Here is a 13,058-nt window from a genome sequence, read left to right as displayed (position 1 = left end):
ATGGTTGGTTACCCACAAACCATCCAAGGATGCTGTACCCCTGTGTCCTCAGTGAGAAACCCATCTCCCCTGGCTGGTTCCAGGGTACCACACTTATCCCTGGGGGGCCCCCTGGCTCCCAGGGGGCTGAAGCTGCACCACAGGTCCGCAGAGGGACTGGCCTTCATGCCAGCTGTTTTCCTTTCCAAGTATTCCATGGACACAGGCTCTTTTGATATCTGGAGCCCTAACATTAGGTCACGCTAGGAGAGGCACGTTTGCCCTTCCATGCTTCCACAGACCACCTATTTCTCTCATTCCCAGAAATCTCCCAACTGCTTTCTAGCTTCAAAACAAACCCCAAGCCCCCAAGTAAATGGCTGTGTGGGGATGGGTGTCCCCCAGGCCCTCTTGCTACCAGCATCTGAATCTCGGCCAACGTTATCTTTTATAAAACGTGCATGAGAAGGTTTTCTTAGATCAGAAACCCGGAAACCAGGGTTTCTGCGTGTGTTGGGAGTGGGGGAAGGGCATGCTGAGCTGTAACAATTTAATTTAGCAAATACTTATTTATTTACTTATATTTGTTAAAAATGAGACGGGTTGGCCAGGCACGGTGGCTCATGCCTGTAATCCCATCCCAGCACTTTTGGAAGCTGAGGTGGTGAGTTCAAGACCAGTCTGGCCAACATGGTGAAACCCAGTCTCTACTAAAAATACAAAAATTAGCTGGCTGAGGCAGGAGAATCTCCTGAACCCGGGAGGCAGAGGTTGCAGTGAGCGGAGAGAGTGCCCCTCCAGACCACCCCAAAAAAAAAAGAGAGAGACCCCCTCAAAAAAAAAAAAAAAAAAAAAAAAGAAGAAGAAAGAAAGAAATAAAACTTAAAATAAATAAATAAATAAATAAAAAGAGATGTCTTGAGAAGCCACTAGCAAATATTTTTTGATTGGTTATGTACAAAGACCTGTGCTGCCTACTGAGGATGTGCACATGAAAAGAAATTGGTTTCTTCTCCTTGGGAGGTCAAGTCTCATAACTTTATTGATGGAGAAGATATATCTAGCTGATGACTTGTGGTGGAAGCTACTATCTTTTTGTGTTGCCTTCAATTTTAATTTACCATGCCTTGGATGGGATGATATCTCTGGAGAGGTGCCTGAGGATTAGAAAAGAACCATCAGAAAAGTAGCATTGTACTGGGTTTTTGGGCAGTGGAGTTGTGTTTGAATTCAATTGTTTGTGTTTACTCGAAGTTTGTAGTACAAAGTTGGAGACATTGCTTAGTTTTGATGCAGATAAAGTTTTCTTCCATTTTTGGTTCTTTTTGTTCATTTTGATGGGTTTTACATAGAGACATTTTAACACATTTGTACTTATACTACCCTTTTTCTTTGGTTGATTTAATAGTTTACCTTCATTAGTGATATTAATCTTTTGATAAATATTACAAATTCCTACTCCAAGGCTATTTACTCTTTTGTTTTCTTTTCAATTTTTTTTGAGACTGAGTTTCATTATGTTGCCCTGGCTGGAGTGCTGTGGCACAATCTTAGCTTACTGCAGCCTCAAACTCCTGGGCTCAAGCAGTCCTCCTGCCTCAGCCTTCCAAGTAGCTGAGACTACAGGTGCATGTCACCACACCCTGCTAATTTTTTCTTTTTGTACAGATGAGGTCTTACTATGTTGCCCAGGCTGGTCTCAAACTCCTGGGCCCAAGCAATCATTTTTGCCTAGGCCTCCCAAAAAGCCAGGATTATAGGTGGGAGCCACTGCACCTGACCTGCTTTTTTGCACTTAAAATTTAGGTTCAGGCTGGGCACAGTGGCACATTCCTATAATTCCAGCGCTCTAGGAGGCTGAGGAGAGAGGACTGCTTGAGTCCAGGAGTTCAAAGCTGCAGTGAACTATGATCATGCTAGTGCACCCCAGCCTGGGCGACACAGTGAGACCACTTTTCTACAACAAACAAACAAAACCAAAACAAAACCACTTAGGTTCATTTGTAATTTATTTTGATGTCTGATATGAGGCTAAATTTACATGATAATTTTTCTCCCCAGCTGTAAGCCAGTTCCCTATCACCTTTGGAAATACTGACTGTCCACGCCACCTGGTGCATTTCTTTGCTCTTTCTAGACCGTCTAGCTTTTTTTTCACTGTTTGTCTGTCCTGCGCATGTATTTTACTATTTCAATTGTTGTAATTTTATGATACACTTAATATTTATTTTGCAGAGCAAATTCTCCATCATTACTTTTCCCCACATTTCCCCCCGTGTGGGAATTTCTTTTGCCATTTGCTTCTAGCAGAGGATGGATATTCTGGACATCCGAGAATGTTAATGAAGGTCTCTGTTCTGGTTCCTCTCCCATCTCACATACCCAGGGTGAAAGAGCTATAGTTTCCAGCACAGGCAGGACCCATTTCTTGCCTTGGGTCTAATTCAGTTTAAATCAGTAACGAGGCTGATGGAAAGGAGAGCAGGTCTACCCAGGACATCAGTTTGGGAGACAAGGAAGAGCACCTTGGAAAATTCAGCTGGAAGTCAAGTTTGTTCCACCTCGAAATGTGGCTGAGAACCAGCCTGACGAGGCTTGGGCTTGTACATTGGACAGAAAAAGTAGACTGTTTAAAATATAAGGCAGCGGCTGGGTGTGGTGGCTCATGCCTGTAATGCCAGCGCTTTGGGAGGCTGAGGCAGGTGGAATCACCTGAGGTCAGGAGTTTGGGACCAGCCTGGCCAACATGAAGAAACCCCTTCTCTACTAAAAATACAAAAATCAGCTGGGTGTGGTGGTGCATGCCTGTAATCCCAGCTACTTGGGAGGCTGTGGTAGGAGAACTGCCTGAGCCCGGGAGGCACAGGCTGCAGTGAGCTGAGATCGCACCATTGCACTCCAGCCTGGGCGACAAGAGCGAAACTCCATCTCAAAAAGCAAAAACAAAAACAAAAATAAAATAAAATATAAGGCAGGGAGGCCTTAGGCAAACAGAGCAGAAAATGGTCTCAAAGTCACAGGTTGATTGAACCAGATGACTGTGGTGCCTTGAAAGCTGTGACCCTAGATTGGGAAAGAGTGACGTCACCTGGACCAAGCAGGGGGATGGCCTTCCTGCTCGGTCTGCAGTTGCCTCTTCTGAACTCAGTGAGCACTCTGTTCTGCTGCTCCTGGGTGATTTTAAAATGTTAGCCACGAGATTAGAGGAACTAGAATTATTACTCTCGGACAAGAACAAAGAGGAGTAACTTAAAAGAGCTGATGGGGGCGTGGCGGGGGTGGGGCGGGGCGGAGTTCTCACACAGAAAAGAGTGACCAGTTAATCTCCACCTTGGCTGAGAAGAGGAAATACGTAATAAAAAAAGTTAATTTTACTGTGACAACAAAACGGCACAAGTGAAAGGGCATTTCAGTGATAGCAAAGGGCCTGAGGGCAGTTAGATCTCAAAGGGGAAGGGGTACGTTCCCGGGGAACATGTGGGGGCTTTTCCTGTCTCCTCCATCACTGCCACAGGAATCCAGCTATTGTCTTCTCAGCTGTATCCTAAGGAATCTCTCTCTGGACTGCTCTTGAAAATAGCATAGACCTTCATGTCAACAAATGAGTGATGTGAGGCCTAGATTCTAAGCAGAGGCTTTTCCAGGTGACCTCCTGGGGTGCCTGGCAATCCCACAGGTTTAGGAAAAACATGATCTATATTGCAGTGTCTAAGAGACTCTGGGAGAAATTCTAGACCTAACACTGTTTCATAAAGGCCACAAAGTTCTCTTACTCTTCCACCTGGTCTTAAAGCCTGGGTTTCTCGGTGGTCCGCCCTTGGCCCCCATCTCTCCTCAGATACTTTGATACTGTCTCCCTGGTGGCCACGTTCACTCCTCCCTGTGAGCTGCCTCTGTATCTCCACCACGGGGTTTGCTCCTAGGCTCCAGACCTATGTTTCTGACTGCCTGCTGGAGGATTCCTTATACACTTCAACCTGAACAGATCTAGAAGTGAGCTGCTTCTCGTCTTCCCCCAGACTTGGTAAATGACATCGCCGCTGACTTGGTTGCCAAATTCCTGCCGTCTCTCCCCTGAGCAAGGCTTCCATTTGTTCCCTCTTCTCCATTCTCAGTGCTCTCACTTGCAGTAGACCTCAAGCACTTCCGACCTGGATTATTGGACAACGTGGGGTTTTGCCCTTTTTCTATTCATCTTTCGATCAGCTCTCTAAGTTGTGTTTTTGAAGTGCAGAACTGCTAAAAATATATATATATTTTTTTGAGACAGGGTCTAGCTGTTGCCCAGGCTGGAGTGCAGTGGTGCAGTCTTGGCTCACTGCAACCTCTGCCTCCCGGGCTCAAGCAATCCTCCCACCTTGGCCTCCTGAGTAGCTGGGATCACAGGTACACACCACTGTGCCTGGCTAATTTAAAAAAAATTTTTGTAGAGACAAGGTTTCACCATGTTACCCAAGCTGGTCTTGAACTCTTGGCTTCAAACAACCTGCCTGCCTAAACCTCCCAGAGTGCTGGGATTACAGGCATGAGCCAGTGCACCCAGCCTGCTAAAAATCTTTAAACGGCTTCTTATTACTTCTGGAACCTCAGATCTCTCAGATCTGACCCACACCTACCCCTCTAACTTGACCACCTACTTCTACTCTGCCAGACCTCAACCTTTCAGCCAGGAACTCCATGTAGTTCTATCCCTCCCTGCCACCACCTCATGCCTCTGCGGATGTCTATTTCCGTGTTTGACAGGCTCAGCTCCCTGCCTTCAGTTAGATGTTCCTTGCATCCACAGCGCTCTGTGTATAACTCCATCACAGCTCTGGGCACTACCTTTACAAAACTGTCTCCAGATTACACTCCAAGTTCCCAGAAAGCATGTCTTCTGTGCTTGTCTCCCCCAGCCTAGCACAGAGCCTGGGGCAGAGGTGGCTAATGGGTGTTTGTTCAATGCAGATATATGAATAATATATATAATAGTGATTTAACAACTGTAAAGGTCCAGGCAGGTCTAAGTTTTTATTTATTATAATTTGAGATTGAGGGTTTCTACCCCAAAGCTATTTTCTAATCTGGTAATTACAGTCTTGAGAATCTATTTTGGCCTTAGAGTCCTTCAGTTCACAGTGGCAGGGTTTAGGGCTAGGGTGGGGGGATTGTGGGGGAGGCATTCATACATATATTTTTAATAGCTCTTTCTCTTTTCTTCCATCATGCCCTTCCTCCCTTGCCCTACTGAGCTGATGCAGTGATAGACTTTGAAGGAGGGGTGGTTTAGTCCAGGGTCTAAAGAGGGTTCTTAAGGCAGTTCTTCCTGCTGTCCTCACTGTCTCCACGACCCAAGGGGTTTAGGATGTGCCTGGAATTCACAGCAATTCTTCTTACACAAATGCATAAGGACCACTTCCCTGCCATGTCCACTTGGCCTAGCACCAGAGTTCCTGCCAGTACACAGCTGAGGGTTCTGCCCTTCCACGGAATACCAAGGCGCTGGATGCATTCTATAGTCAGGGCTCTTTTGGTTGCAAGAGACAGAAACCCAACTCCAACCAGCTTAAGCATGTGGAATCTGTGGGATCACAGAACTGGGAAGGCCCAGGATGGATCTCGCTTGGAGACAGCAAGCTTCAGCCACACGTGGTGTCACCACAGCCCCGTTGCTCTTCCAGCCATGAGGCCCTCTTTCTGCCAAACTCTTCCAGTCAGACCTGGGAGGATGGATATGGTGCTGTTGGCCTACCTGGTACTTACAGCTACAATCTAAGAAGAAGAATAAAACCCTCCAGTCTTTTAGGCCTGGCGTGGTGGCTCATGCCTGTAATCCCAGCACTTTGGGAGGCAGTGGTGGGCGGATCACCTGAGGTGAGGAGTCTTGAGACTAGCCTGGCCAACGTGGTAAAACCCCGTCTCTACTAAAAATACAAAAATTAGCTGGGTGTGGTGGCGCATGCCTGTAGTCCCAGCTACTCGGGAGGCTGAGGTAGAAGAATTGCTTGAACCCGGGTGGCAGAGATTGCAGTGAGCCAAGATCATGCCACTGTACTCCAGCCTGGGTGACAGAGTGAGACTCCATCTCAAAAAAACAAATAAACAACAAAAAATAAAACCTTCAATCTCCTAAACAGATTGCTCTTTTTGAGTCGTCTTCTGACTGGGGAATGGCAATCCATGATCACTGGGCCCTGGGCCAGTGGGGATTTGGAGTACTGGGAATGCTGGCCCCATAAGAACCATATGGGAAGGAGAAGGGCCACTCTCCACAGAAAAAGGGATGCTGAAAAGACAACATGTACAGACTCGGAGAATCTCAGGCACAAGGTGTCCTATTTTTGGGAGTTTCGTGATTACAGGGTTGCAGCTTTCTGTGGTCTCTTCCAGGTTTGTTTTCTTTTAAGCCCCTGTTCATTCAACAGAGTGCCTCTCCAGCCCTGACTTAGGAACACTGCCTCTTTCTCCTGGCTTCTGTTGCCACCCTCTGTCCTGTAAGGAACCCTCTTTCTATATTACAAGTCACAGTCCCCTGGATGACATTTCCTGTGTGCTCAAGCTGGGAAGGAGCTAAACCTGTCCCTATGGCCTCCCTCCTGGGGTCATTTCTGAGTTTTTTCTTTTCTATTCATCCCTTCCCTTTGAACTTGCTAATTAAGAGATCTTTGGTGTATGACACCCCAGGACCCCCAAGCTCTGTCCCTTACGGTCTCAGGCACAGAGGTCTCTCATTCCTCAGGGATTTGTAATTCCAGGTTTCTACTTCTAGGTCATGGTTTAATCTCAGGCAAAGTGAACACAAACATTGTCATGGCCTGGCAATGTAGCAAAGGAGACTTTGGAGTCAAATTACCCTGAGTCCCACACTTGGCTCGGCTGGCCGTCTTCTAGTGGTGTGACTCAGCCTGCCTGAGCCTTGATTTCCTCACTGATAAGATAGAGATGATTGTCATGCAGAGCTGCTGTGAGGATTTGTTGAAACAGCAGAGGCAAAGTTCCTAGCATAGAATTGGCAACTAGTAGCTCAAGTGATATTATACAGGTGCCAACAGGCGCTGAGGGCTGCTGTGTTCCAGGCACTGTTTTATTCTCTTTACTTGTGTTGAATCATTAACTATTATTGTTAATCATTATTAACTGGCTCATTAATTCCCTCAACAGGCCTAAGAGGTAGAGGTTGTTTTCACCCCTATTTAACCGATGAGGCTGCTGGAGGTGTAAGTGACAGACCCAGGACAGCAACCCAAGTCCTGTGTTCCTGCTCACTAGATGGTATTATTTCTGCAGTTTAACTGTAGTCTAGCTTCTCTGATGTGAGCCACACTGGGTAGACCTCTAACTCTGCAGTAATTGTGGCAAGTGGATCATTTTCTTGGAGTTGATGTGTTTGTAAAATCTTTGGGGATTGTGTTTTTATTTTTATTTTTTGCGAGGAAGTCTCGCTTTTTCGCCCAGGCTGGAGTGCAGTGGCATAATCTCGGCTCACTGCAATCTCTGCCTTCCAGCTTCAAGTGATTCTCCTGCCCCCGATTCCCGAGTAGCTGGGATTACAGGGGTGTGCCACCATGCCTGGCTAATTTTTGTATTTTTTAGTAGAGACGGGGTCTCACCATGTTGCCCAGGCTAGTCTCAAACTCCTGACCTCAAGTGATCTGCCCGCCTCTGCCTCCCAAAGTGCTGGGATTACAGGCATGAGCCACTGTCCCTGGCCAGTGTTGTTAAAGTAGAGTTTGTTAGTTCATTCAAAGGTGACAAAAATTTGCCAGATCAATTGGTAGAACCAAATGTTCAAGATACCCCAAGGTGAATGAGAGGGGTGTGTTAAGCAGAGCGTGAGTTCACATTCTGACTCTACAACTTGCTAATTGTGTGGCCTTTGGACAAGTAACAATCTGTCATGTATCAATTTCCTCATCTATAAAATGAGTTTTTCTAAGATAATAACTGTACTTGTTCCACCTCTGAGATTAGGGAAAGTGAAGAAGATACGTAAGCGTTAGAAAGGGATCAAAGTAATCAGTTTTATTGTTGGTAAAACTGGTTTGGGTCTGAGGCTTCTTTTTTTTTTTTTTTTGAGACAGAGTCTCGTTCTGTCACCCAGGCTGGAGTGCAGGGGTGCGATCTCGGCTCACTGCAACCTCTGCCTGCCCGGTTCAAGCGATTCTCCTGCCTCTGCCTCCTGAGTAGCCGAGATTACAGGCATGCACCACCACGCCTGGCTAATTTTTGCATCTTTAGTAGAGACAGAGTCTCACCATGCTGACCAGGCTGGTCTCAAACTCCTGGTCTCAGGTGATCCGCCTGCCTTGGCCTCCCAAAGTGCTGGGATTACAGGCGTGAGCCACTGCACCCCTGCGCCCCGCCAAAATGAAGCTTCTTGAACTTCCTCCCACACCTACACTTTGTGCCCCACCTATGGGGAAGTGGAAGCTATAGTGCAGTGGTCCCCAGCCTTGTTGGCACCAGGGACTAGTTTCATTGGAGACAATTTTCCAACGGACTGGGGTGGGTAGGGGGATGGTTTCGGGATAAAATTGTTCCACCTCAGATCATCAGGCATTAGATTCTCATAAGGAGTGCACAACCTAGATCCCTTGTATGCACAGTTCACAATAGGGTTTGTGCTCTTATGAGAATCTAATGCTGCCACTGATCTGACCAGAGGTGGAGCTCAGGCAGGAATGCTTGTCCACCTGCTGCTCACCTCCTGCTGTGTGGCCTGGTTCCGGTCCACCACCTAGGGTTGGGAACCCCGGCTATAGGGCAAATGTAGACCAGGCTTCAGGCAGGTGATTCAGGTTTGCCTAGAGATGGACAGTGGGACTAGGAGGTGGGAAATCACCTGTCTTGCATTCAGGCAGCCCCCACCCCACACAAAAAAAGAAAGAAAAATAAAAAAATAAGGATGGGGCTACATGGGAACTAGCTGTTTCACAAATCACAGGGATGGATAGAAGGCCAGGTGGAAGCTCTTTTCCTAATACTTTGGAGAGGGAAGAAGTTCCTACATTGCATGAGTAGGAACCCCAAGAGAGGGAGCAAATGATTGCTTCTACAAACATCATCCACTTGGTAGCCCTGTTGAGAAGATTCAGTAAGATGAGGCATATGTAGAACGTCTCTAGTGTGAATGGTTAGTGCCTAGTATGTCTTAATTAGCGTGTTACCCACAAGGCAGAATGGCAGTTAGCACATTTATAGCATGACTGTAACTACCAGTGAGGTGCAAGAACGCTGGTATCAGCCAGTCAGCATAGTTTCCTCCCGGTGGAAAACCTATTTGGGAAATCTTATTGCTGGGGGCGGGAAAATAAGGACAGAGAGCTCTGTGATCATAAAGGATATAGAAGGCTGATGTGGTGGTCTTCCCACCAAGCAAACTGTAATGCTCACCACATCTATCCTCTGCCAGTGCCACGATATACTCATCACTTCTTTTTATTGTGGCAAAATACAAATAAAATGTGCCATTTTAACATCTTGAAGCACACAGTTTATTGACATGTTGTGCAACCCTCACCACTGTGTATTTCCAAAATTTTTTCATCACCCCAAGGAGAACCTCTGTGACCATTAAGCAATATGTTCCCATTCCCTCCATGCCCCCTCCACCCCCAGCAACCTCTTCTGTCTCTATGAATTTGCCTATGTTAGATTTTTCATCTAAGTGGAGTGATAGAGAATCTGTCCTTTTGTGCCTGGTGTATTTCACTTAGCATGTTCTTCCATATTGTGGCATGTACAGAATAGGCTCCTTGCTTCTGAAATTAAAACTTTCCTTTTAATAGCCCTCACAAGGACCTCTTTTGTCCTGCTGTTTACTTGTTCCGATCATACCCCTTTTCTTCTTTTCAACATGTTTTCAGAGCCTCCCCTCCCGGAAGTAGAATTTTTTACGGTGCACGGAGGACCTCTACCACGCCTCAGACTGAGGAAAGCCAAGGAGAAAAATGGACCAATCAGGTCAGTAGCTGCCCTTTCTCCACGGTTGCCCAGTGATTCCCATGGAGTGTTTTGGAAACTTTGATTTTGGTGAGGAGAAGACTTCTGTGTTGGTGGCTGCACTTGGGTGGTTAGAACAATGCAATTGGGGCCTCTTTTGTTTCCTTGAGTACAGACTGGCCTTTAATCCCAACCAGCATCCTTTCTAATGTTGAGAGAGACTTCTTTTTTTTTTTTTTTAATTTTAATTTTATTTTTTATTTTTTTGAGATGGAGTGTCACTCCCATCACACAGGCTGCAGTACAGTGTTGCGATCTCAGCTCACTGCAACCTCCACCTCCTGGGTTCAAGTGATTCTCCTTCCTCTGCCTCCTGAGTAGCTGGGATTACAGGCGTGCACCATCACACCTGGCTAATTTTTTGTATTTTTAGTAGAGACGAGGTTTTGCCATGTTGGCCAGGCTGGTCTTGAACTCCTGACCTCAGGTGATCCACCAGCCTCAGCCTCCCAAAGTGCTAGGATTACAGGCGTGAGCCACCCGCGCCCGGCCACATAGAGAGACTTCTAAAGGACCCTATATACAAGCATTTGGGCAGTTTAGCTCAAGAAATCAAATCCATTCCTTTGGTCACTGGGTAAGCGTCAGTTGCGTGTTAGGACATGTCAGGATTGTCCTTTGCACTCATGTCTCATAGTACATCCTTTATGGATGGTGGGTCAGGGGCATCGTTTCATTTCCCAAAGGCAGAATATGTTGCCCTTTATGCAAGGCTGATCTTGGGGGGTGTGCTGTGGTTTCTGAAAAGATCATTTAGGTAAATCTTTTTGTCTTTTCATGTATTGAGTTATGGGCAAGACACTGTATAATTAATGACTGCTTCTGGGATTCCAGATGGCATTAGGATGGAATTAATTTACCTCAGTTGGAGGACTACAGTGTGTTCAGTTAAGTGTTTTATTTGCAAAGGTCATGGCAGGATTAGGAAAGTAACATCAGTCCCTTTTTTAGAGAGGAAGATTGAGGTTGGCGTGGAGAGATGAACAGCTTGCTCACAGTACCAGGTCAAGGAGCTGAAAATGTACATGGCCTCACCAACGTTGCCTTTGTCTCTCCTGACCCTTCAGTAAAATCAAGGTTAAAAAAAAAAAAAAAGTGAGATATTATAAAATTACAAAAAAGAAAGTCTGGCGATATTATCTGTATATCCATTTATAATAAAACTTAGAGTTTTCCTGCTTTTGTATTCATTTAAAGTCAGTAAATGTGCAAAGATCTTTCCAGGGATGGACATTGTATAAATTGTTCTGATTCTTGACAAGTTACCAGAAGGCATTGTAATTCTGTCATTATAAAGAGAACAGAAGTTGTGATGTCACTTCCTGAGAGCATTTGCAAGAACAAATGTGATATTTATGTCAAATAATGACATAATGCAAAAAGAAAAGCCAAATGACAGCTTACCCTTGTGGCTATATGCCGGCCAGCGCCTCCAAAACAGGAAGTGGAGAACTGTGAGTCATTCAAGGGAGTGTGGTGGTGAAAAAGAAGAGAAAAGTCCTTCCAGAACAGTCATATTCCAAACAGCCACAGCTGCTTCTTTAACATCACATGGCTAATTACCAGCAGGCAGGGTGGTTTTCCTAAGCCTGACTACCTGGTTTGAGCTGGGGGGCAGCAGCTTTGCCAGTGTGTGAGACAGGCCTGAGTCTGCTTTGTGCACCATTTAGGGACAGTGTCTTGGGGTACATAATGGAGCAAGGTCCCTGGGACCAAGTCTCTCCTGAGCTTGCTGATGTTAGGCAGAGGATGGAGCCTATTGCTGGGTTCCCTTAATGCTCGTGTCTCCCACACTTGTCAGATTATAGGAATCACCTGGGAGCTTTTCCGGCAATACAAATTCCCAGACTCTACTCCTAGAGATTTTATTCAGTAGGTCGGGATGAGGTCGGGGAATTTGTATAATAATCAAGCAACACAGGTGATTACGATCAGGCTAATTGGGAGCTGCTTCATACTCTGTTAGTGATGCCTGTAGTGAGCAATGTACAGAACCAAATGGGCACAGGTGAGCCTCGACCTTGCTCTTCACCACCACCACCTGCATGGAAAGACGAGAGGGATTTGAAGATGTACTTACAGACCGCATGGAGGTGCTGCAACATTTATTTTCTTACCTGTGGCTATGACGTAGGGATGTCTTTAAGTCTCTCGGCAAGTTTGTTGTTACAGGTGTTCCCCACAGGCAGTGGATGCTTAATAAATGTTTACTGGTGGTGACAACTTATTGCCCTGCAGGTTTTACTTTGTCTCTTTTGTAGAAAGCCCTTGGCTGAAAGTGAGCCAAGACTTTACAAAAATCAGGACCCTCGGCCAGGCACAGTGGCTCACGCCTGTAATCCCAGCACAATGGGAGGTAGAGGCGGGCACACAGGGCAGTGATACGTGCAACAACTTCTCCCAGCTAAAGAGGTCAGGAGTTCAAGACCAGCCTGGCCAACATGGTGGAACCCCATCTCTACTAAAAATACAAAAAAAAATTAGCCGGGCATAGTGGCGAGTGCCTGTAGTCTCAGCTACTCAGGAGGCTGAAGCAGAAGAATCGCTTGAACCTGGGAGGTAAAGGTTGCAGTGAGCCGAGATCACACCACTGCACTCCAGCCTGGGCAGCAGAGCAAGACTCCCTCCTCAAAAAAAAAAAAAAAAAAAGAAAAGAAAATCAGGGCCCTGAGGATACCCAGGATGTTTGGGAACCTGGTGGGGGGAGACTTTCCATATCCAACACCCACTGTGGAGGAGGGCTCCCTCTTCTTAATCTAGTGATTCATGGGCTCTTAGGAAGCAGGAGATAGGGCATTTGACATGTGAAGCAGGAAGTTCAAATTTACTGGTAAAATAGAATTACGTGGCCTAATGAGTTTTGGAAATTACCCTAATTATATTTCACGCTGATGTATGCTTTTCCTCTTTTCTGAAATTTCAACTCAAGAATCATTCATTGTTGGTGGCGGAGGGGCGGGGTGGGGGTTTGGGGGGCTATCATTACCAAAGAACTGTGCAAGGATTTGCAAGAATCAAGAGTCAGTCATTCAGATCCCTGCTATCAAGCCTGTTAGAGACAGCAGATGCTCAACATGGTACTAGAGGCAGGAGCTAAG

The 13,058-nt window shown here is 46.1% G+C and overlaps 1 protein-coding gene across 7 annotated transcripts in view; it reads left to right on the top strand.

Moving 5' to 3' along the window:
- Positions 1 to 13,058, top strand: part of SUSD1 (sushi domain containing 1) — a 135,668-nt gene that overhangs the window by 103,052 nt on the left and 19,558 nt on the right. For 6 of the 7 annotated variants that reach the window (XM_032164871.2, XM_058445864.1, XM_032164872.2 and 3 more), the window contains one exon: positions 9,825 to 9,921. In XM_032164871.2, coding sequence (XP_032020762.1) covers positions 9,825 to 9,921 — 97 coding nt within the window. Of the gene's footprint in view, positions 1 to 9,824; positions 9,922 to 10,911; positions 11,038 to 13,058 lie in introns of those variants that run through there. The other variant, XM_058445865.1, reaches the window with a different exon arrangement.

The sequence above is a fragment of the Hylobates moloch genome, unplaced genomic scaffold, assembly GCF_009828535.3.
Source record: "Hylobates moloch isolate HMO894 unplaced genomic scaffold, HMol_V3 SCAFFOLD_10, whole genome shotgun sequence".
NCBI classification, from domain to species: Eukaryota; Metazoa; Chordata; class Mammalia; order Primates; family Hylobatidae; genus Hylobates; species Hylobates moloch.
This window is presented reverse-complemented; position numbering and strand designations above follow the sequence as displayed.